Source organism: Protomyctophum bolini (assembly GCF_963924005.1).
Source record: "Protomyctophum bolini genome assembly, chromosome: 2".
Classification (NCBI taxonomy): Eukaryota; Metazoa; Chordata; class Actinopteri; order Myctophiformes; family Myctophidae; genus Protomyctophum; species Protomyctophum bolini.
The window spans coordinates 42,929,551-42,955,124 of NC_137863.1; the positions used below are offsets into that span (position 1 = coordinate 42,929,551).

The window sequence follows — 25,574 nt, forward strand, 5'->3', positions numbered from 1 at the left end:
AGTATGGGTAAATTCTCCTTCTGCAGCACTGCCATGTGGAATGCCCTGACTCCCCCCCTCAAAAATGCAGATCACTGGCATTCTTTAAAACAGGCCTGAAAATCCACCCAAAGGGTAGCCTCAGTCCCAATATTTTATACGATATTTTTTTGCGGCTTACGCCTTTTATTGGTTTTTGAAGGGACAGACAGTAGGCTGACAGGAAATGGGAGAGAGATGGGGGAGAGAAAGGCCGTGTCGGGCTCGGGAGTCAAACCCGCGGCACACTGCGACTGGATCACCAGTCGGGTGCCCAGACGGTTACGCCACCGCCTGGGCCGAGAGTGCATGGTTAACACAGGCAGGATATCGTGTCTGTATTAACCGGATATCATGTCTGTATTAACAGGATATCCCGTCTGTATTAACAGGATATCCTGTCTTGTTGTGCGTTTCAGTTCATCCTGAACGTGCGTCTGGACTACAGGATATCCTGTCTGCTCTGCATCTTCAAGAGGGAGTTTGACGAGAGCAACTCCCAGTCGGAGCTTTCTATTGGCTCACAGGACGGACCCAACACCATGCCAGGTCAGTCCCTATTGGTCACCTTATAGACCCAATGACACACGCCAGGTATAGCAGTGCTTCTCAAAACTGGAGCTTCTCAAAAGGACCTCTGAGGCGAGCAAGGAATCCTAGTGCGCTACCGAGTGGCGCGCTACGAGCTTGTAGATCTGCTATTTTTGAAATACTTTTAAAATGTGGTGCAAATCTTTGAATATATATTTCCGAGTGAACATTTTTAACTACAATATTGGCTTCTGGGGGGGGGTCCCTGGAACTACATATTTTGAGATGGGGGTCCCGTGGCCCAATAGAGATAATTCTGGGGGTCCTTGTCAAGTAAAAGGGTTGAGCACCACTGACATAGAAACCTTTTTCTTAATCGACCTCAGTCCAAAATGGGTTAAATAAAGGTAAAAAACATGCGTGTCGTTGTGGTGTGTGCGTGTCGGTGATGACGTGCTTTTGTTTGTCGTGTTTGTGTGTCTCCAGGAGCTCTGGACTTTGAGCACATAGAAGAGCAGGCCGAGGGGATCTTTGGAGGAAGGTAACCCATTTATCTACGTGCGTCTGTGATATTTAACCCAACTGATGTATCTACGTACATCTGTGATATTTAACCCAAATCGTGGCACTCCATCTTTAACCAAACTGATTCATCTATGTACAGCATTGAGAACACCCCTCTGGACCTGGGTGACCAATGAAAAGTGTGTGTGTGTGTGTGTGTGTGTGTGCGCGCGTGCGTGCGTGTGTGTGTGTGCGTGTGCGCTTGCGACCTCTCCAGTGAGGAGAACACCCCTCTAGATCTAGACGACCACGGGGGCCGGACGTTCCTGCGAGTGCTGCTCCATCTCACCATGCACGACTACCCCCCCCTAGTGTCCAGAGCCCTGCACCTGCTCTTCAGACACTTCAGCCAGAGGCAGGAGGTCCTGCAGGCCTTCAAACAGGTAGGCCACGCCTCCAACAGGTAGGCCACGCCTCCAACAGGTAGGCCACGCCTCCAACAGGTAGGCCACGCCTCCAACAGGAAGGTCACGCCTCCAACAGGTAGGCCACAACTCCAACAGGTAGGCCACAACTCCAACAGGTAGGCCAAAACTCCAACAGGTAGGCCACGCCTCTAACAGCTAGGCCACACCTCTAACAGGAGGTCACACCTCTAACATGTAGGCCACGCCTCCAATAGGTAGACCACGCCTCCAACAGGTAGGCCACGCCTCCAACAGGTAGGTCACGCCTCCAACAGGTAGGTCACGCCTCCAACAGGTAGGCCACGCCTCTAACAGGTAGGCCACGCCTCCAACAGGTAAGCCATGCCTCTTAACAGGTAGGCCACGCCTCCAACAGGTAGGCCACACCTCCGACACATGCTTAACAAAAAAGGAGTATTTGTATGTAAGCATGCTGTATAATATCCTCCTCACCCAACCTTCCAGTCAGGAGTCCTCAGCAGGTTTCTTTGTCCCAAAAGCTCTGTCCGGCCAAACTTTCTTTCTTCCCCTTCACAAAGTTCTTCGATCAAACTGCTTATTGGTTTAATAAGTTCTGATTTTGGCTCAGTAATCGGAGGTTGAACATTTTCATTCATATTTTGAATGATATTGATTGTCCAATTGTATTATTTTAGTTTGAGCTACTTTAATATCTAGATAAAGATAAATATATTTTCTGTATAAAGATTTACTGTCGCAGGTACAGGACCTTTATTTCTTTACTTCTTTAACCTCTTGGTGTTAGCATTATGTTATGTTTTAGCTATTGAAAAATTGCAGATCTACAAGCTCATAGCACGCCACCGAGTGGCACGCTACGAGCTTGTAGGTCTGCTATTTAAAAAAAATCAAAGAACCACTGACATAGAAACATAGCTTTTTCAGAAAACTGTCAGGATGTAGAAGACATTTTTTTAATCTGATCTCAGGTCAACATGGGTTAATATAAATGGTTCTGAATTTTCACCACTCATGTGGAGATAGCTGTCATTGATTAGAATGACCAAGTCAGAGTTAGGAGGTTTGAACGACAATGGAGGTAGGAGGTTTGTAAAACACACACACGTAAGGGTGACGCAAAGAGTGTTCAAGAGCACTGATTTATTAAATAAAATAAAACATTTATTTGTGTGTGTGTGTGCGTGCGTGCGCAGGTCCAGCTGCTGGTGACCAGCCAGGACGTGGACAACTACAAGCAGATCAAGTTCGACCTGGACCAGCTGAGGTCCATCGTGGAGAAGTCGGAGCTGTGGGTCTACAAGAGACAAGGTCCAGACGAGAGCAACATGGACGGCGGAGACTCCTCTGAGACGCATACCAAGGTATCGAGGCCTATTCATAGTCCAGATTTAGGTGAAGAGGTGACCAGTGGCATTCTGTGGTCATCTCTTTAACCAAAACGGTGGTTTTGATGGCGGTGCTCATAGTCCAGCACCATGCTCATATCTCCTACCCTCCATGGCCTACAATTCCTCAAATGTGTCCATTGTTTTCCCTCGGCTTTCTCTCTACTGCCTATTTGCTTCAGTGCTTCTATTCTGTTCACAAGTTGTTTGTTTTTACGTCTGGAGCTTGCATACCGAGGTATTAGAGACTGTTAGAGACCAGCACTCCTCTGAGACTAGGAAGAAGGTATTAGAGATGATTCAATCCATGATTCTCTGGAGCCAGTACGTTGCACCCAGAAATTACCATAAAGTTGCGTATGTTCTGAGGGGCGTGGCTACCGTTATGATTGGGAGCCACCCCCCGTTCGAGTCAAAATAAAAACCAACGAATAAGAAGGGGGGAAGTCCCGCCTCGTTGTCTGGGCCAGCCAATGGCCAGCTGGGCCCAAACTTTGCCTAGTTATCCTACTATAAATGCGCCACGTCTCTGCGTGCGTGCCAGTGGGCCTAATGAGGCCAACTCCTTTCACCTGTGCAATTTCCAGCCTCTCCCTCAGCCAATTGAGGCTCAACCAATCAGGCTCTGCCAGTGGGCACAGGCACATACACAGATCTCCATGTGGGGCTGACGGTTAAAACGGGTGCTAAGACAACGTATATCATTAGGTTCCCAAGTTGCATCGTTCCCAAGTAGGCCGGTGGCCGTCTGCGACGGGCACGTACATGTCTAGTAGCTTCTAAAAGCCATTTAACTCATTTGGCGCCACAGCGCCATCTGGTGTTGGGCTCTCGCCGCCACAAGTGCATTTTCAACGGCGAGGCTTGGTTCTCTGGTGTTGTAATTTGATTGGTTATTTGGTGTTGTTTGTAATTTGATTGGTCATCTGGTGTTGTAATCTGATTGGTTATCTGGTGTTGTTGTAATTTGATTGGTCCTCTGGTGTTGTTGTAATCTGATTGGTTGTCTGGTCCTCTGGTCCGCAGGGAGACTCCAACAGCTTGGAGAAGCCAAAGAAACCTGAAAGCACGAGTACCTATAACTACAGGGTGGTGAAGGAGGTGAGTCAACTTTAATGTCTCACCATAACACCGTATAGCTGGGGAGGAACTCGTAAGAAATCAGCAAGATAGCTTTAGGTGCCCTTTTTTTTTGCATGGTATGGTTATAATAATCTTTCCTGTGTTCAGATCCTACTGCGTCTCAGCAGGCTGTGTGTCCAGGAGGGTCTGTCAGGCAGGAAGAGCAGGAAGCAGCAGCAGAGGTTACTGAGGAACATGGGAGCTCACGCTGTGGTCCTGGAACTGCTGCAGATACCCTATGAGAAGGTAAGGAACATCTGGAGCTGCTGGAGATACCCTATGAGAAGGTAAGGAACATCTGGAGCTGCTGCAGATACCCTATGAGAAGGTAAGGAACATCTGGAGCTGCCGCAGATACCCCATGAGAAGGTGAGGAACATCTGTAGCTGCTGCAGATACCCTATGAGAAGGTGAGGGACATCTGGAGCTGCTGCAGATACCCTATGAGAAGGTGAGGAACATCTGGAGCTGCTGCAGATACCCTATGAGAAGGTAAGGAACATCTGGAGCTGCTGCAGATACCCTATGAGAAGGTAAGGAACATCTGGAGCTGCTGCAGATCATTATGAGAAGGTAAGGAACATGATATTGTGGATATAACCGTTGCACGGAGGACCATCAAAGTTCCAAAAGGGGGATTTTGTACCGGAAGCAACAGTTGCTTTAATCCATACACATAGCCTACACACACATCTCACTCTGTGTCCATGTGACCACTAGGGGAATACTTTAGTTTAGTGTATAGTAATCAGTGTTTTTCAGAGGACTAAATAGGACTAAGACTAAATGGTGTGTTATTCAAAAGACTAAGACTAAATCAAAATAAAAAACACTGATAGTAATACAACTATATGTCCACTAGGGGGAAGACGTGCGCATGCAGGACATCATGAAGCTGGCTCATCAGTTCCTGCAGAACTTCTGTGCAGGAAACCAACAGAACCAGGCCCTGTTGCACAAACACATCAACCTGTTCCTCAACCCAGGGGTGAATATAACAGCCTGCTCTGTAGCACTGATTATCTTCCTTTTGGAGGGGCACTAGGACGTGTGGAGCGTTGTCCAGGGTGTTTTAGAGAAGGAAGAAGTTAGTTATTTAGTTAGTTTCATTTATTTTTCATTTTGTTTGAATTGTTTCTTTCCATGGCAAAAAAGTGAAGAGTCTAGGAGGAGCATTGTCCGGGGTGTTTTAGAGAAGGGAGAAGAGTCTAGGATGTGTGGAGCGTTGTCTGGGGTGTTTTAGAGAAGGGAGAAGAGTCTAGGACGTGTGGAGCGTTGTCCGGGGTATTTTAGAGAAGGGAGAAGAGTCTAGGACGTGTGGAGCGTTGTCCAGGGTGTTTTAGATTTAGAGAAGGGAGAAGAGTCTAGGACGTGTGGAGCGTTGTCCAGGGTGTTTTAGACTTAGAGAAGGGAGAAGAGTCTAGGACGTGTGGAGCGTTGTCCAGGGTGTTTTAGACTTAGAGAAGGGAGAAGAGTCTAGGACGTGTGGAGCGTTGTCCAGGGTGTTTTAGACTTAGAGAAGGGAGAAGAGTCTAGGACGTGTGGAGCGTTGTCCAGGGTGTTTTAGACTTAGAGGAGGGAGAAGAGTCTAGGACGTGTGGAGCGTTGTCCAGGGTGTTTTAGACTTAGAGAAGGGAGAAGAGTCTAGGACGTGTGGAGCGTTGTCCAGGGTGTTTTAGACTTAGAGAAGGGAGAAGAGTCTAGGACGTGTGGAGCGTTGTCCAGGGTGTTTTAGACTTAGAGAAGGGAGAAGAGTCTAGGACGTGTGGAGCGTTGTCCAGGGTGTTTTAGACTTAGAGAAGGGAGAAGAGTCTAGGACGTGTGGAGCGTTGTCCAGGGTGTTTTAGACTTAGAGGAGGGAGAAGAGTCTAGGACGTGTGGAGCGTTGTCCAGGGTGTTTTAGACTTAGAGAAGGGAGAAGAGTCTAGGACGTGTGGAGCGCTGTCCGGGGTATTTTAGAGAAGGGAGAAGAGTCTAGGACGTGTGGAGCATTGTCCAGGGTGTTTTAGACTTAGAGAAGGGAGAAGAGTCTAGGACGTGTGGAGCGTTGTCCGGGGTGTTTTAGAGAAGGGAGAAGAGTCTAGGACGTGTGGAGTGTTGCCAGTAAAGTGGTTCACATTTATTACGCGTCTATAGATCCTGGAGGCGGTGACCATGCAGCACATCTTCATGAACAACTTCCAGCTGTGCAGTGAGATAAACGAGCGCGTGGTGCAACACTTTGTGCACTGCATCGAGACGCACGGACGCAACGTGCACTACCTCAAGTTCCTGCAGACCATCGTCAAGGCCGAGAACAAGTTCATCAAGAAGTGCCAGGACATCGTCATGGCCGAGGTGAGCTCATGGAATTCTCTGATTTATTTAGCCTTTTACTTTTCCCCCCCATGAATTGTTATGTGTTAATGTTAATGACGTTTAGGAGCTTTTCCTGGGGGTCTTTATGTATGTAATATGTGGTTTTAGATATTTTAGATTGTAGCAGTGAGCCTGTTGTCTCTGATGTCATGGACACTGGGCTCACTTCCTTCCTGGACTACATGTTGTCTCAGTAAGACAGCTCTCCCCCCTATCAACAAGGAGGAGCAGTGCACCAAAGAATTATGGGAATTGTAGTCCAGGAAGGTAGTGAGACCAGTGTCCATGACATCAGAGACAACAGGCTCACTGCTACAATCTAAAATATATAAAACCACATATTACACACATAAATACCCCCAGGAAAGTGATCTAAAGCTTCTAAACGTCATTAACATATATCTTTTTGCAAAAAGGGTGAAGTGTCCCTTTAACATTGACTGACTGCATGCAGTTTCTTCCAGCGATGAAATGTCCCTTTAGTCAAGTGGTTTAAAATCTTGTCCCTCCTCCCCTCCGTCGGTATGCAGCTGGTGAACGCGGGCGAGGACGTGCTGGTGTTCTACAACGACCGCGCCTCCTTCCAGACGCTGGTGACGATGATGCGCTCGGAGCGCGAGCGCATGGACCAGAACAGCCCCCTGATGTACCACATCCACCTGGTGGAGCTGCTGGCCGTCTGCACCGAGGGCAAGAACGTCTACACCGAGATCAAGTGCAACTCCCTGCTGCCGCTCGACGACATCGTGCGGGTGGTGACGCACGAGGACTGCGTCCCAGAGGTGAGCGAGTGGTCACCTCAGAGGTGAGTGGTCACTATAGGAGTGGTCACCTCAGAGGTGAGTGGTCACTATAGGAGTGGTCACCTCAGAGGTGAGTGGTCATTATAGGAGTGGTCACCTCAGAGGTGAGTGGTCACTATAGGAGTGGTCACCTCAGAGGTGAGTGGTCACTATAGGAGTGGTCACCTCAGAGGTGAGTGGTCACTAGGAGTGGTCACCTCAGAGGTGAGTGGTCATTATAGGAGTGGTCACCTCAGAGGTGAGTGGTCACTATAGGAGTGGTCACCTCAGAGGTGAGTGGTCACTATAGGAGTGGTCACCTCAGAGGTGAGTGATCACTATAGGAGTGGTCACCTCAGAGGTGAGTGGTCACTATAGGAGTGGTCACCTCAGAGGTGAGTGGTCACCTCAGAGTTTGTACCGGATCGTTGAGAACATGTCGCTGGTTGTACTGCTAGCTAAAGGCTGTGGGCTAATGCGAGTGGTGTTGAACTCCTCCCGGAGGCCCCCACCTTCCTGTTTAACCCGGAAATGAAAGAAGCTCCGTGTAATGGGAGAAGACGGCCGGCATAGTTGCAGTAATAGCATGCCAACACTAGGGGCAGCAAAGAAGTTAAGTACAACTCTGAGGTATTTTCATTCAGTAATTTGGTCTTATGATCAAAATAAGGACATTGTAATGGTATACAAACTATCGAATTTGCCACGGACGAGGCCAACATATACTGCTATTTTCACAAATGTTCAGAGCTTTTGTTACAATAAAAGGTTGAAACTAACACTAACAGTTGTAAAAGGTAGCTGTAAAACTTGTCAAAACTAACTATAAAAGCGGTCAAAACTAATAGTAAAACTAAGCATGTCCTAAAATAGCAAATCCACTTGGAATTAACCCATTTTGGGCAGGAACCCCTTTTGGTGTTTTAAACATTATGTTTAGCACTCGGTGGTGCGCTATGAGCTTGTAGGTCTGCTATTTTTGAAAAAATTGTGAAAATATTTATTTCAGAAAACTGGAGGATTTAGAAGATTTTTTTTATTTTCGAGGTCAGGCCTAAATGGGTAAAAAAAAAGGAAAAAATTAAAATAAAAACTACCGACCTCGGCTGAGACCAGGAGGAAGTCAAGGGATATGGTGACCTCTGACCTTTGCGTGCAGGTGAAGATCGCCTACATCAACTTCCTGAACCATTGCTACGTGGACACGGAGGTGGAGATGAAGGAGATCTACACCTCCAACCACATGTGGAAGCTCTTCGAGAACTTCCTGGTGGACATCTGTAGGGTGAGTGTGTGTGTGTGTGTGTGTGTGTCAAGGTAAACTTTATTGTCCACAAGGGAAATTTGTCTTGGGATTTCAACCCCAGCTACAGCCACACATAAAACATCAATGTCAGACAAAAATACATTACAGAGGAAGACACGACATTACACCATGCCATGGCACACATGATGTGGATAATCTAGCCTCACACAGTTACTGCTGTTTCAGAGCCTCGTTCAACATCTTGGTTGATGCTGGTACAAACGATTTTTTAAATATGATGTACTTCCACTTTGGTTCTTTGCACAACTGTACTTCTCCCAGAGGGCAGAAGTACTTGCGTGCGTGCGCATGACCGCTCGTGTGTTATTTCCAGGTGTGCAACAACACAAGTGACCATAAGCATTGTTTTGTGTGTGTGCGTGATTGCGTGTTCCTTAATTTCCAGGTGTGTAACAACACCAGCGACCGTAAGCACGCCGACCTCATCCTGGAGAACTACGTCACCGAGACGGTCATGGGCATCGTCACCACGTTCTTCAGCTCGCCGTTCTCCGACCAGAGCACCAGTTTACAGGTAACTCACTCACTGCTGACCCCCTAGTGTCGAAGTGGACCCCAAAACTATACCCTAATTACTCCCTGACGTGCAGGCCGGTGCCTTGCGTGGTTTCCTCCACCATCTGTCCGGCAATCCTTTCACGTTTTAGAAAAAGTGTATGTTTCTATATGAGTGGTGCCTCGAACCTTTTTCATAACAAGGACGCCCAAAATGTATAATGTATTTGTTCTTTCTTTCTTTCTTTCTTTCTTTCTTTCTTTCTTTCTTTCTTTCTCTCTTATAGTTTTAGTCAACTATAATAGCCCTGTACTCTTGTGCATGAACAGCATGTTGACAGTGTTAACTGTGTAAGGAAGCGATAAGATCTACACATTTAAACAAACGCTACAAATGTCGTCGACACACTTCACAGCGGCTCGGATAAAACTGTGACTGTTTTTGCGTTCGCTGCCAAACAGACAACAAAGTGCTTCTAAAAATAAGCAGGCTCTTCCCAGTGCATGAATGTGAGTAATATAATGTAATTGCTGGCGGCCGGGGCTGCTTTGCAGGGAAAGGAATTTCCGCTCTCTCTCTTCGAACAAGTTCCTGTGAACCTGGTCTCGCTCGGCAGCTATTGAGCATTAGTCACGCTCCTGTAGAAATTATTCAATATGAGTAAATTAAGATGTACGCTTATCGCATGCCACCGCTTCCCATTGTGAGCGTCGGGAACATCCTGTTTAGCTCTGCTTAAGTGGCGCGTTTGTTTTGATGCATTGCTGCGCTCACGAGTTGTCTGTTAACCACTTATACGGACTACATGTTCTCAACCGCAGTGTTCCTTAATTTAGCACAGTATAAAAAACAATACAAAGGCCCCAAAGGGCTTATACAGTACGAGCCGGCCTCTACCGATGTATAATACAATAATATATTTTGTTTACATGATCTGTAAACTGACTGTGTGTGTGTGTGTGTGTGTGTGTGTGTGTGTGTGTGTGTGTGTGTGTGTGTGTGTGTGTGTGTGTGTGTGTGTGTGTGTGCGCGCGCGCACATATGTGTGTACTGTACCTCTGTAATCCACATTAGTTGAGAACAGGGTGTAATATGACAGTGTGTAATACAGTATAACGCATTCTTTCCAGACCAGACAGCCAGTGTTTGTCCAGCTCCTCCAGGCAGTCTTCAGGGTCTATCACTGCACCTGGCTGGTTCCCGTCCAGAAGGGCTTCGTGGAGAGCTGCATAAAAGTGCTCTCTGATGTCGGTGAGATACCCTGACCTCTGACCCCAACCCTGACCCTAACCCTGACCCTAAACTCGAACTCGGCATGTTAGCACTCGAACCTCAATGAATGGGCTCAACCATCTCCTTTTTTTCTTCCTTTTCTTCTTTAGTTTTGGTTTAGTTTAGTTTTAGTTTTTAGTTTTTACAGGAAAAATATATATACTATATACTAGTTGTGGTTTGACTAAGTCATTGTGTGTGTGTGTGTGTGTGTGTGTGTGTGTGTGTGTGTGTGTGCGTGTGCGTGCTCAGCTAAGGGCAGGGCCATAGCCATCCCTGTGGATCTGGACAACCAGGTCAGCGGCCTGTTCGTGAAGTCCAACAACATCGTCCAGAAGACCGCCATGAGCTGGAGGCTGACCGCACGGAACGCAGCGCGCCGAGACTCCGCCGTCACCATGACCACCTCGCGAGACTACAGGAATATCATAGAGAGACTGCAGGTCCGCCTGTCTGTCTTGTCTTGTCTTGTCTTGTCTGTCTTGTCTTGTCTTGTCTTGTCTTGTCTTGTCTTGTCTTGTCTTGTCTGTCTTGTCTGTCTGTCTCTGGTCCATAGTGTTAGAAGGAGTTCTTCTTAACGCTATGGTACTTTTAGCTCTGGTCCATAGTGTTAGGAGGAGTAAACAATGTCTCCTCATATTGTAGGACACTGTGTCTCATGTCTCCTCACGGTGTAGGACACTGTGGGCTGTATTTTGCGTGTCTTAAGTACCAGGTCTTATTCCCTAACTTGAGTAAACTAAAGACCTGGAGGCGTGATCAATGCCATTTGGCTATTCTGAGTGGCCAAAGAGCATTGATCACGCCTCCAGGTCTTTATTTTACTCAAGTTAGGGAATAAGACCTGGTACTTAAGACACGCAAAATACAGCCCAGAGTCTCATGTCTCCTCATGGTTGTAGGACACTGTGTCTCATGTCTCCTCATATTGTAGGACACTGTGTCTCATGTCTCCTCACGGTGTAGGACACTGTGTCTCATGTCTCCTCACGGTGTAGGACACTGTGTCTCATGTCTCCTCATGGTGTAGGACACTGTGTCTCATGTCTCCTCATGTTGTAGGACATTGTGTCTGCCCTGGAGGACCGTCTCCGTCCGTTGGTCCAGGCAGAGCTGTCCGTCCTCGTGGACGTCCTGCATCGTCCAGAGCTGCTCTTCCCGGAGAACACGGACTCGCGCAGGAAGTGCGAGAGCGGAGGCTTCATATGCAAGTGAGTTATACTAGTACACGCCTCCTGAAGCAAGCGCTACGTTCCTACAGTTCCTATTACATGGACGATGCATGCGTGTGTTGTTCTTGCTTACTGTATAAATCGCTCTGGATTAAGAGCGTCTGCTAAATGCCTACATTATAAATTGTAATTGTGTGTGTGTGTGTGTGTGTGTGTGTGCGTCCAGGCTGATCAAACACACCAAACAGCTGCTGGAGGAGAACGAGGAGAGGCTGTGCATCAAAGTCCTCCAGACTCTGAGGGAGATGATGACCACGGACCGAGGATACGGAGAGAAGGTAGGACACGCCCCCCCCGAGGGGGAGTGGTTAAATGCCACACCCCCAAGGGGAGGGACTAGAGGGAGATGATGACCATAGACCATACAGTTATATATAAACTAGAGGGTGGACTTCCCCGCCCCCAAAATGACGGAAGTGCTAACTTCATGAACGCGCCTGAATGGTTTAATGAACGAGTGCTGCCCAGTTATTATAGTTAACTAAAACTACACCTAAGGGGCCTTTCACACCCAAAGTTTGCTCAGAAATTGTCACATTTAGATTTTGGTCCGTTTAGCGTTCACACAGGACTTTGTTTAGTGAACCAAATCATGTAAACAAACCAAATTTTGTAAACAAATGACACGTGGCCTGTGGCCATTGAGCTTCAGACAGAATAGGTCATTTCTTTGGAAAGTTACTTCACTAACAAACTACAACAGAAGAGCACATTTCACAGCCGCTTATAGGCTTATGAAAAAGAAGCGAAACGGACAGATATATATTACTTGATTTAACAATAAAATAACCCAAGAACGCTTGTATCAAATAACAGAAAGGGCCACCGTTTCCATAATAGAATAATAGTTTTAGGCTATAGTTACGAAAAATAACAAGAAATTATAAAAGCTCAACTAAAGCTCAGCCAATAAAAACTAGCTCTAAAAACAAATTCAAACTAAGTGAATTAAACTATTATAACCTCGTAATCTCATTTTATAGGCAGCGGTGGAAAGTAACTAAGTAATTTTACTTAAGCACTGTACTTAAGTAAAATGTTGAGGTATTTGTACTTTACTCTCACATTATATATGGTACTGACACTGTACACACACACACACACACACACACACACACACACACATGACACTTGTCGGCCCTGAATGACCCGACTATATGACAAAACGTTCTTGGCTCATGTGCCTCGTTGTCACTGGCCTCGGTCCAGGTGCTTCATAACGGGAGGTTCATGCCAGGATATACTGTATATAATACTGTAGGTCTCCATTCATACAACTATAAGGTGAAATATAAGGTCAAGGGGTGTGTGTGTGTGTGTGTGCATGTGTGCGTGCGTGCGTGCAGGTCTACAAGCATGAGCTTGTAGACCTCCTACGCACAAAAAATATATTATACTTTTTATACATTTGAAAATTGTGAAATGGGACATTCTGCACAATGGGTATACTTTCTACTTTCGGTATACTTTAAGTACATCTTGATACACTTTGTATAATAAAATACCAGACTTTTACTTGTAACAAAGTATTTCTACATTGCCGTATTAACATTTCTAACTTGAGTAAAACATGCGAGTACTGTTTCTCAGCTATAGTATACATTCCAGGTCATTCCAGGCTTTATGTCTCCATTCACATATACTGTAACTGATACTATAGGGTGAGGCCAGGCTATGTCTGCTGCATTTGTATAACCGTAGGTCATTCCAGGCATACTGTGTACAACGTGTTCACATCCTGCACTAACTACAGTAAGTGAGGTCACACCAGGCTACATACAGTACATGTATTACATCATTGTCTAACTGTCGCAATTATTTGACATAATCGTCATAATCGTTTCCATGTTGAAGAACACATTTTCAGATATGAAAACAATCTGCATTAGCTGATCTAAAAAGCTTACAGTGTGTCACAAAGTTGACACGTTGTAGTATATTTCAGTTATTGGTCATACGGTATATGTTCCAATGTTCAATGCCATGACACAATTATTTGTGTGACAATTGTCAACTTACATTTTTGTAATCGTGGCAGACATAACTGTATAGGTCATTCCAGGATATATGTCTCTGCTACATTCACATAACTGTAGGTTATGTCAGGATCCAAGTCTCTGCTATACATTCACAGGTTATTCCAGGATACTGTACATGTCACACCATTATCACTAACCTTAGGCTGAGTACACACTGGCAGATAGCATACTCAGCATGTTTGTAGCTGACGTTTAAAACAGACCCGCTATTGAAGGCCGTGTCCCTATTTTCGTCAGTGCCTTATACCCCCTCATCCCTAAACTTCTTTGCCTCTTTTTTTCTTCTTTTTGAGTGGTGAAACCTCTCCATTGTGGAGCTTTGTGTGTCCCTGGCTGGCTGGCTGGCTGGCTGGGCCCGTCCGACCACGAAAATAGCGTTTGGTTGGTTTTCACCAGCAAGTGTCGCTGTTGCGCAGCTTAACACACACACACACACACACACTGGGTCTGGAAGTCCCGCCACACGGAGTTGCACCACACGGGTTAGCTCTGGTCCATAGCTCTAATGCGTTGCATTTAGAGCTATGTTACTCTCAACTTCCGCCGCTGCATGAATGCACACCAGCCTCTCCTCTTTAGCGTAAATAAACAGAACGTTTTCGCTACTCACCAAAACAAAGGCGGGTTGTGTCATTAGAAAGCCTACTTTCCGTAGTGGACGCACTCTGAGACCCCAACCACACGTATAAACAGTACTTTTTGGCCAGAAAAGAATATTCTCTATGAAGCAATATCGGTAGACGGCACAGCGGAGTAACTAAAATATTTTTTTTCCCGGTGGAAACAAAATCCCCTTTTGGCCAAAAAGTACAGTTTATACGTGTGGTGGGGGGCTCAGAGTGCGTCCACTAAGGAAAGTAGGCTTTCTAATGACACAACCCGCCTTTGTTTTGGTGAGTTATTTTTATTTACGCTAAAGACGAGAGGCTGGTCTGCATTAATGCGAATGGCGGAAGTTGAGAGTAACATAGCTCTAAATGCAACGCATTAGAGCTATGGATCAGAGCTACACGGGTGTGATTTTATTTTCCTATTTTGAAAAACATTTTTGAATAGTTCTAAAAGCTTGCAACGTGTCAATGTAGATCGGCGAGTTGCATCATTTAAAAAATGTTTTTCAAAATAGTAATAAATAAATAAATTAAAAAGGCAAAGAAGTTTAGGTATAAGGGGGTAAAGGCACTGACAAAAATAGGATCGGGGGTCTTTGAAGTCTAACCCTACTAACATATTTTACTCCTCTCTGTTTCAGCTCAGAGCCTTTGATGATGAGTTGGATTTGCCTAAGGTTGTCCTTCTCTTCTCTTCTCTTCTCTTCTCTTCTCTTCTCTTCTCTTCTCTTCTCTTCTCTTCTCTTCTCTTCTCTTCTCTTCTCTTCTCTTCTCTTCTCTTCTCTTCTCTTCTCTTCTCTCCTCTCCTCTCCTCTCCTCTCCTCTCCTCTCCTCTCCTCTCCTCTCCTCTCCTCTCCTCTCCTCTCCTCTCCTCTCCTCTCCTCTCCTCTCCTCTCCTCTCCTCTCCTCTCCTCTCCTCTCCTCTCCTCTCCTCTCCTCTCCTCTCCTCTCCTCTCCTCTCCTCTCCTCTTCCTGCTTCCTCGCTGGTCATAGAGTACCGAAGTCCTGACGTCCCTCGTTCATCCTCTGGGAAGTAATTTCTCTATGGAGAATAACATTGGGTCATCTTAAAATCGTCTCATATAAGCATTGTAGTAAAAAACAAACAAACTATCTTGGTGCTATTTTCAGGGAGGTGACTCTGTATCGTTTATAGTCAGTCACTCATATTTGGTACGGACTGTTTCTAGCTAAAAATGTATTAATTTGATGGCGGTAACGTTAGCGTTTTCTTGCCGTCAGTTGATGGTTCATATCCATATTCAAACCGCCAGGATCGTTTGTTGATTTTTTGGAACACAGTTCCTATGGGAATTCAGAATGGGGGAGAAAATTCGAAACTCGACCCAGGTAGGATGTGTAACTTACGTCAGCCTTCGGTGCTCTGAAATGTTTCGTGTTTTATAGTCTGTCGTAAGACTGCTGCACACACCCAACATAGCTGTGTGTGTGTGTGTGTGTGTGTGTGTGTGTGTGTGTGTGTCATGGTCTCCTGTGTGATTATAATTGGACATATACCAATACATTCTATAGCAGACATACAAATGTAGACGCCCCCTTCGGCCGCCTTAATGCCCCAAGCCCCCCCCCCCCCCAGGTCATAAAACCGAACGATGGCTACAACAGACTGATAACATTCGTGATCTGACAGCCTGCTCTCTGCTCCTCCTTACATAACATGCTGTGTTTTCCAGGAACTCTGCCTGACCTTCACAGAGAGAGAGAGAGAGAGAGAGGCAGAGAGTCTCTCTCTCTCTCTCTCTCTCTCTCTCTCTCTCTCTCTCGGTGACAGATGAACCAATCAGCAGTCATGTATGTCACAGGTTTAGTGTCCTCGTTCCCTTTGAGGATGCTTACATAACCCACGCCCCCCCAGAGTGTGTGTGTGTGTGTGTGTGTGTGTGTGTGTGTGTGCGTGTGTGTGTGTGTGTGTGTGTGTGTGTGGGGGGGTGTGTGTGTGCGTGTGTGCGTGCGCGTGTTTTATGCAATGACATCCCTACAGACAAACACTAGTCTCCAACATGTACGCACGCATGCACACTCACACACATACACGCACGCACACAGTAACTACACAGTAAATATGGTTGAATGATGTCAACAGATTTGTGCTGATATCGTCATCTTTTGTTTAGTTTCTATGTACTGTAGAGAGCCCTTCTATATAACAGAAGCCATTGTTCTTGCGTCAATAACAATTTTAATAAGAAAAAGACCTGTCACTGGTAGACAGGTTTCTGAACTGTCCACAGCCCTCCTCTGAGACACAGAGCGAGTAGACAGGTTTCTGTACTGTCCACAGCACTCCTCTGAGACACAGAGCGAGTAGACAGGTTTCTGAACTGTCCACAGCCCTCCTCTGAGACACAGAGTGAGTAGGCAGGTTTCTGAACTGTCGACAGCCCTCCTCTGAGACACAGAGCGCGTAGACAGGTTTCTGAACTGTCCACAGCCCTCCTCTGAGACACAGAGCGAGTAGACAGGTTTCTGAACTGTCCACAGCCCTTTAGGGTGGTTGTGTTCCATTTGATATCCTTCTCCTAACACAGCAGCTCACAGATCTTGCTGTTGTGTTTGCACATTGTTGTCCTTCACCCCCGCAGACATAGGATTCATGTGTGTTTTCGTCATGTTTTCAAACTCTCCTTGGGTGATTGTAATCAGTGGGAAGTATGTGTCTCTGATGTCTTGGGCAGACATTAAGGGCTCTATCTGTCCTCTGTACACCAGTGGGTGCATATACTAGTCTGTCCTCTGTACACCAGTGGGTGCATATACTAGTCTGTCCTCTGTACACCAGTGGGTGCATAGTTACTAGTCTGTCCTCTGTACACCCCTCTCATCACCTTTCTCATTCTGATGACTCTGTGTCACCTTAATTGGTTAATATCCCCAGCATGACCCTATGCCTCTGCATTGCATGTTCTGTGATAGTGGATTCTCCCTATCTCTCTCTGTGTGTGTGTGTGTGTGTGTGTGTGTGTGTGTGTGTGTGTGTGTGTGTGTGTGTGTGTGTGTGTGTGCGCGTGTCAGTGTGCGCGTACCGCTGCACGACAACACTACTAACGCTGACCGTGTGTTTGTTTCTGTGGACCTGTGGCTGTAACTGACTAACTGACCTCGCCTCACTGCAACCCCCAAGCAACTGGATCTGAACCAGCCTGAAAAGACACTGCTCGACGAGAAAAGGGTGCGTACTCACCTCACATCACCGCTGTCTGTCTGTCTGTCTGAATCGTTGCATGCCTACTAAAGATTGAGCCACACGTCTCGCTCCATCTAGAGTCTAGACCAGCAACCTGGACACTCATGCATGAAGGAAGCATGAGTTCAAGCCCGTTGCTCTCCCCAGGTTGGCGGAGGGGGTGTGTAGAGCCCAGGATCACAATAGATAATTGACACAGGGGTGAAAAATGTGTTGGTGAAATTGTGGGGTAAAAATATATAAAATGGAAAAAAATGAATCCAACTACAATATCTACCTGAATTCAAGGCTTCATGGGTTGTGTGATTGATAGAAAACAGGTCATTCTTTATTTTGGGCGATCTGCTCCTTTAAGGCCGATTCATACTCCAGTTTTATGTGATAAGGTGACTGCCGGAAACTACAACATGAGCCGTCATCACTGAGCCGCGGTGACTCACCGCTCACCCAGACACATCTCTCTGTTTTTACTAAAACTAGGCTACAACATGACGTCACTGAGCCGCTGTGATGAGGGACTCACCGCTCACCCAGACACATCTCTCTGTTTTTACTAAAACTACAACATGACGTCACTGAGCTGCGGTGATGAGGGACTCACCGCTCACCCAGACACATCTCTCTGTTTTTACTAAAACTACAACATGACGTCACTGAGCCGCGGCGAAGAGGGACTCACCGCTCACCCAGACACATCTCTCTGTTTTTACTAAAACTACAACATGACGTCACTGAGCCGTGGTGAAGAGGGACTCACCGCTCACCCAGACACATCTCTCTGTTTTTACTAAAACTACAACATGACGTCACTGAGCCGCTGTGATGACGGACTCACCGCTCACCCAGACACATCTCTCTGTTTTTACTAAAACTACAACATGACGTCACTGAGCTGCGGTGATGAGGGACTCACCGCTCACCCAGACACATCTCTCTGTTTTTACTAAAACTACAACATGACGTCACTGAGCCGCTGTGATGAGGGACTCACCGCTCACCCAGACACATCTCTCTGTTTTTACTAAAACTACAACATGACGTCACTGAGCCGCTGTGATGAGGGACTCACCGCTCACCCAGACACATCTCTCTGTTTTTACTAAAACTACAACATGACGTCACTGAGCTGCGGTGATGAGGGACTCACCGCTCACCCAGACACATCTCTCTGTTTTTACTAAAACTACAACATGACGTCACTGAGCCGCTGTGATGAGGGACTCACCGCTCACCCAGACACATCTCTCTGTTTTTACTAAAACTACAACATGACGTCACTGAGCCGCTGTGATGAGGGACTCACCGCTCACCCAGACACATCTCTCTGTTTTTACTCAAACTACAACATGACGTCACTGAGCCGCGGTGATGAGGGACTCACCGCTCACCCAGACACATCTCTCTGTTTTTACTAAATCTACAACATGAGAGACTCACCCAAACACGTCTCTGTTTTTACTAACCACTGTTTCGGTGGTCAACTTATATTATGACCTAAAACTGGAGTATGAATAGACCTTTAATCTCCACTAAGAGAGAGATTAATCCATTGGTAGAATATTTCCGACGGTAAAAAGAGGTGTTGAATGGCTTCCCACGCTGAATGCATAAATTAGCAGGAACGCTTATATTTATCGAATCTTTCTCACTTTATGCAAAATACTCCCCGCGACAGGAAGATAAGCCAATCTTGACAACCAGAGCTGAACGTTGATTGAACTGTTGGAAAAATGTACAAACATGAACATATTCATATATTATCGGTCAAAATGAAACACAGAGAAGATTGAGAGCTCTCTCTCTCTCTCTCTCTCTCTCTCTCTCTCTCTCTGTAAACTGAGGTATACTAAACTAACTCCGACTTCAACCTTTGAAAGTATTAGAAACAAAATGAGGACACCAATTCTGTCTCTGATTTGACAATCAAACGACCAATCAGGACTGCTTACATAAAGTACACACACCTGACCCCAAATGTGACGTATGTCAGTAACGCACGCACACACACACACACACACACACACACACACACACACACGCACACACACACACATCCTTTCATCCATGGGGGGTCTTTCAGGTAATAATGGGCCTTGGTTACTATGACGACAGCAACATTGACAGTGAATGAGTCATGGCGTGGGGAGGGGGTGGTCTAGTGGCTAAGTGGCTACATTTAGCGTCTAGTGGATACATGCAGGTACAATGATACAGGTACACAATGGAATTGAGTTGACATGTTTTTCTTTTAAGGGCTGTTGTATAATTGCAATATTGCACTCGAGGGTCGTGCTTTACAGTCATTAATAGCACTTCTGTGCTGCTTACAGATAATGACGGTAAAGCACACCCTCTCGTGTGATATATTATGCTTAAGTGAAGGTTCTGCCATGCCTCCCAGTGTTGGCTGTTATGTAAACAGATGCCAGGTCATTACTCATTATTGACCTGACATCCTATAGTCTGTATTACTTATAATGATCCTATAGATGACTGTATTGTCATCTCCGCTCCCTCCATTGGCTCCCGGTCGCTGCCCGCACAGAGTACAAAACTCTGATGCTGGCGTTCAAAGCAATCTTGCAAGTCTGATCGAACCCTACAAACCCTTCCCGTGCGCTCAGATCAGCCAACGCAGGGAAGCTGGAAGTACCTTCACTAAAAACGACCGGGACAACGCTCCACACGTCCCAAACTCTTCTCCCTTCTGTCTCCAAAACGATGGAATGCACTTCCCATTGCAATCAGAACTGCAGATTCACTCCCAATCGTCCGCCGTAGTCTGAAAACCCACCTCTCCAGACTCGATCTTAGCCCGTAGCACTTGCCGTAGCCCTAGCCCGACGACCTTACAGGCATATGCAAAGGCTCAACTTATCTAACTCAGATAGCGTTTTGATGTAGACATAGCACTATATATATATGCATAGTTTCATATTGCACTCTTAGGTTCTTATTATGGATCCCTATTAGCACTTGCAAAAGCATGGCTATTGGTACCTTTTTTATTTAGCTTCCGGTAGCTTCCGTTGCTAGCCTCCACAGGCCTCTCATGGTAGAAACAGCCTATATGATAGTCCGCGGTACACATGCATGCGCACAGGGTTATTAGTGTTTTTTTCTGCTCAAAATGGGACAAAGTAGCATGTTTGAGACCTTATAAAACATTAATCCGTGCTCGCGCTAAGAAAATGAATCCACCACGCGTTGGTGCACATCCTAGAGTGAGGCTAGACTACAGATATGGAGGGCTATCACTTCCGGGTCGTGCAGATGTGGCTCTTCTTCTATGCTTATTTCGTGCATTTCACTGGCACTAGCCTCACGAACGGTATGGAATCTTTAACATGAATCCAAAAGGTATTATTTATATTCCTTCTAAAGACTAACCAAATTAAGTGTTCATGTGAATGGAATTGGTCTTCTACAATGAATGAATGAGGCAAATGAAAATGAAAATGTAATTTTGAAAGAGACAATTCAGTTTCTCAGACTTGGAGTCATCCAACCACACACATTCATAATGGATCTACCTTATTACAGAGTCTCTGCCTGATAGAGCTGTATAATGAGCAATAAAAAACTAAATGGGCCAGGGCCCCCCATTTCTACATGTTGTTTAGGCATCTCTCTCTCTCTCTCTCTCTCTCTCTCCCCCACACACACACACAGGGGGAGGCACTGAGGCAGATCCTGGTGAATCGGTACTATGGTAACTTCCACCGCAGTGGAGCGGCCGGTCGCAGAGACAGCCTGACCGCCTCCTTCACCACCGGACCCCTGGGCCCGGGAGGGGCCGCCAAGAGCCAATCAGGTGAGAGAATATACTTGTCAGTGTGGCCCCGGCAAGAGCCAATCAGGTGAGAGAATACTTTAGTGGGGCCCCGGCAAGAGCCAATAGGTGAGAGAACACTTTAGTGGGGCACGCCTGGCAAGAGCCAATCATGCTTATGACATCATGGTCTGATCTGAGTTGTTTTGAGATGATCACAGTTATTGTTGTCGTCACAATGGCTTTCAGTCATGTGAATGAATTCAATACAGTTATTACATGGCTTGGTTGAATGCTTGATTCTGATTGGTCAATCGCTGAATTCAGCTGGTGTGTAATTTCTTGATTTCTTGAACAGACCGCTCCGCCCTATAATCAAACCCACTGAACACCAGCTGCGCGGCTGCGCCCCGCTTGATTTACTGCTGTTTCCAACATGACAGCCATGTAAACACACACACACACACACACACACTGTGACACACAATGTCATTTACAGCTAAACATTGCTCTCAAAGCTGTTTTGAAAACATTTGAGCTAGAAATGGACTAGCAGTACCCGAAAATGTTTTCTATTTGATCAACTCACTTCCTTGTTTTCCGACAGTGGTCCAGCCCTGCAGCTACTTTTTTTGTTGTGTTTTGAATCAATGTATTAATTTAGGTCATATAATAATAATGGCTAGGTGGTCATTGTCGGGATATAATTCACCTTCAGGGATAATTGTTTCACTGTCTGTGAATTATCTCCCGACAAATTAATGACCACCTAGCTAGATATTATCCCTTAACTTATTGTTGTCGTCACAATCGGTTTCAGTCATGTGAATGAATTAAATACAGAAAAAACCTAATTTCTCAACAAACAAAGATTGCGGAAAAACACGTTTTAAATATAAATGATGTGCAGCCTGCGTAGCTAGTTGAGGCAGCGCACCAACCTGATCAGGTGACCACTATAGTCACATGACACCCTATACCTCAGGGGTTCTCGTGGGTCGCAACCTTAGAGTATATGAATAGAGACGTCACCGGATCGCTCCTCTCATCCACTTTGCATTGAGTTGCTCACCTGCAGCGCATGATGCGTTCTTCTGGGTTGGAAACAGTGCATTGACTATCATTGCGCGTGCATGTTCACTTATATGAAAAATATGGCCAAAGCATTCCCGGGGGTCCCCTGCAGCCAAAAACGTTGGGAAACCCCTGCCCTACCTGATCAGGTGACCACTAGTCACATGACACCTAGCCGCGGAAACCCAGACGTTTTTATTTCCAGGGAGGAAAAAAAAGTCTGGGTCTGAGTCCACTTCAATTCGGCATAGATAGAGTAGCGCAAACATTGCTCACTCTCTGCTGATTTCTGATTGTCTGCACCTTTGTAAAATTGACATAGACACGTGACACGCACACATGTACGTACACACACACACACACACACGCTCCTCTCTCTCTCTCTCTCTGTCGCTCTAAGTAATTAGTCTCATGTAGCGCAGCTGCGGATCCTGCCGGGAGCTGCCTATGCCATAAAAAGCATAGGTGAGTTCCAGGCTACATGACACCCTACCTCAGGGGTGCCCAAAAGGTAGATCGTGATCTATACCAGTAGATCACAAAGGCTGTGCAGGTAGATCACATGACATGCCACTTAAATGAAGGTGGCTTGGTTTATTTACGTCAAAAGGGCATGCGAACTCAAACCCACAATTCAACAGTTTGGTTTTAAGATGTTGATATTGATTTTGTATTCATCTCTAGGGCCCCAAATCACACCTTAGAAAGCAAGTGTATTTCAAACACAAAGTGTTTTATTTTTACTGGGGGGTCATATTTTGACAGCAGCCTGTAATAATTTCACCCCCCTATCTAATTATTGGACAGTAGTAGGATGTTGATATTCATTTTGTATTCATCCTTAGAGCCCCAAATCACACCTTAGAAAGCATGCAGTATCTATTTCAAACACAGTGTTTTTTGCCTGGGATGCCTGTCATAATCACCCCCCTCGGGCCCTCCGTATCTAAGTATAGTCATATTTAGGGCCCCAAATCATACCCTAAAAAGCACTAGTGTCTATTTAAAACACATATCTTGACAGCAGAAACTGCCTTTCACCCCCCTCCCTATCTAATCATTGGACAGTAGTAGGATGTTGATATTCATCAACATCCTCCTACTACGAGCCCGTAGTAGGAGGATGTTGGGGGTCTGGACCTTCTGGGGACCCCCAAATGGAGTTGCACCACTCACTTCCCAGTTCACACGGGTGTGATTTTTCGCTCTACTTTGGCATGACACAAAGCCATTGAAAGATGAAATATGTGGTGGTGTGTGTGTGTGTGTGTGTGTGTGTGTGTGTTTAATAGCCAAACGTATACACGGATACAGTGGTTTAAACGATTGCGACACTGTGCACATTTAGCTGCGGACCCACTTTGAGAAGCACTGGTCTAGTGTTGTGTAAAAAGGAGTCAGTATTTGACCTTTGGGTTGTAAGAAGGAACAGTCATGAGTCATGTGATGACTCATTGAAAGCAGTAGTGGTCGTCTGGTCTTGGTAAAACACAGGCTGGTCTGACTGACACAGAGAGGCTTTTTACACATGAGCAGCTTTACAAATAGTTGCTTTATCTTTATCTTAAACACCATGCAGAATAACATTTAGATCCTATCGCTGTAGACAAACAATGTGGCGTTTGCAATTTAATCAGTCATACTTTTTTCCATAATAGCCAATAGTGTTTGTTTTTGTGCTTGTTTGGTGGCTGTGTGACTGCACTGCACTGCACTGCACTGCACTGCACTGCACTGCACTGCACTGCACTGCACTGTACAGTACACAAGTAGACATTATCATGATAGTTATTTATTTGTTGAAGACGGAGCGCCATGATTTTTGTATTTTTCCAGTTTGTCATGTGTTCATGAGGTGACAGTACTTGGTGTGGTTGTTACACGTATAGTGCAATGATGTCTTCCCTTTGTGTTTCTTCCTGGAGGCTGACAGCAGCGATGCCTGTCATCATTTCACTTCATATAGTAGGACCCCAAATCACACCTTAGAAAGCACGAGTGTCCATTTAAAACACGGGTAGAGTTCTCGACAGGTCCCTCAGCAGAGGAGAGATGAGTTTGGGGGAGGTCCTTACTTCCTATGTTCTGTCTATACTCTACAGGGTTGGGTGGTCCGGGCAGAGGGGAGATGAGTCTGGGGGAGGTACAGTGTCACCTGGACAAGGAGGGCGCGTCGGACCTGGTCATCGACCTCATCATGAACACCAGCAGCGACCGCGTCTTCCAGGAGAGCATTCTATTGGCTATCGCCCTGCTGGAGGGCGGGAACACCACCATACAGGTATGCATGGCTGTCATTGTGTCGATCAGACATCCGAGGTTCAGGTCAGACTTTTTGGCACAATTAGAATATTAACATTTCTTAAGAAAGATAGACATTGTTTGCGCTGACATTAGCTGTTTCTTCTTCTTCTTCTTCTTCTTCTTCTACTACTTTTTTGGGAGCCGTTAAAACGGTCGTTCCATTTCATGAAAATCTGCCTCAATAGTGTGATCCTTTGTCGCCGTGTTGAAAAATAATCCAAAGTGCCGATCGACAACAAAGAGCGGAGGAGGAACGCTCCCGTTGCGCGCCACCATTGCCATTGGAATGCATTGGGCCTCAATTTCCCAGAAGCCTTTGCAATGCCATTGCGACAGAAAATGTTTCCGGTGACGTCATCCCGAACGCGTCCCGTGAGTCTTAAAAATTATAATTAAAAACATAACTTGTGTAACTCGTGAACGGAAGGGAAAGTGTTTAACAGATGGCAGAATGGTTATGGCTATACGAGGATGAAACCAGAAAAAGACAGGGTCCTCATTTTCAAATCATCAGAACATTTAAAGATGTACAAATGTACACTTCTATGGAAAAAAAGGAAATCATCATATAGTTACATAGTTACAACTTACAGCTACATTTAAAGAAAGTAAAAAAATCACACCTGTGTGAAGTGAGTGGTGTAACTACGTGTGGGGGTCCCCGGGGGGTCTCCGCCCCGTGTCCGAAACATTCAAGAAATTAATAGTAGTGGTAAATCTACTGTACTGTACTGTACTGTACTGTACTGTACTGTACTGTACTGTACTGTACTGTACTGTACTGTACTGTCACTGTACTGTAACACCCCAAATCATCATATATGCCGTCAATGTGTGTGTGTGTGTGTGTGTGTGTGTGTGTGTGTGTGTGTGTGTGTGTGTGTGTGTGTGTGTGTGTGTGTTCCAGCCTATCAAAATGGGCAGGGGTGAGGTGGGTTCTGGGAGTTAGAACCAAGTACTGTAGTAGCCTGACCAGTTTGTTTTGGGGATGTGTGGAGCCTTGTTTTTATAGGGCCTTTGAGGTGCTGTGGTATACCATGAGGACGGTGCATGCTAGCTTTGTAGCTTTCGCAGCAGCTACAAACGTCGGATG

The 25,574-nt window shown here is 45.9% G+C and overlaps 1 protein-coding gene across 1 annotated transcript in view; it reads left to right on the forward strand.

The window, feature by feature from the left end:
• The window catches only part of LOC308334304 (inositol 1,4,5-trisphosphate-gated calcium channel ITPR1-like), a 121,134-nt gene that overhangs the window by 46,462 nt on the left and 49,098 nt on the right, over nt 1-25,574 (forward strand). Inside the window, exons 25-41 of the mRNA XM_080790986.1 lie at nt 438-567; nt 1,036-1,090; nt 1,331-1,496; nt 2,696-2,863; nt 3,914-3,988; nt 4,118-4,255; nt 4,872-4,997; nt 6,146-6,346; nt 6,898-7,149; nt 8,309-8,434; nt 8,862-8,990; nt 10,103-10,223; nt 10,497-10,687; nt 11,307-11,455; nt 11,643-11,754; nt 21,004-21,145; nt 24,280-24,458. Of these exons, the coding sequence (XP_080647112.1) occupies nt 438-567; nt 1,036-1,090; nt 1,331-1,496; nt 2,696-2,863; nt 3,914-3,988; nt 4,118-4,255; nt 4,872-4,997; nt 6,146-6,346; nt 6,898-7,149; nt 8,309-8,434; nt 8,862-8,990; nt 10,103-10,223; nt 10,497-10,687; nt 11,307-11,455; nt 11,643-11,754; nt 21,004-21,145; nt 24,280-24,458 (2,460 nt within the window). The remainder of the gene's footprint in view (nt 1-437; nt 568-1,035; nt 1,091-1,330; nt 1,497-2,695; nt 2,864-3,913; nt 3,989-4,117; nt 4,256-4,871; nt 4,998-6,145; nt 6,347-6,897; nt 7,150-8,308; nt 8,435-8,861; nt 8,991-10,102; nt 10,224-10,496; nt 10,688-11,306; nt 11,456-11,642; nt 11,755-21,003; nt 21,146-24,279; nt 24,459-25,574) is intronic.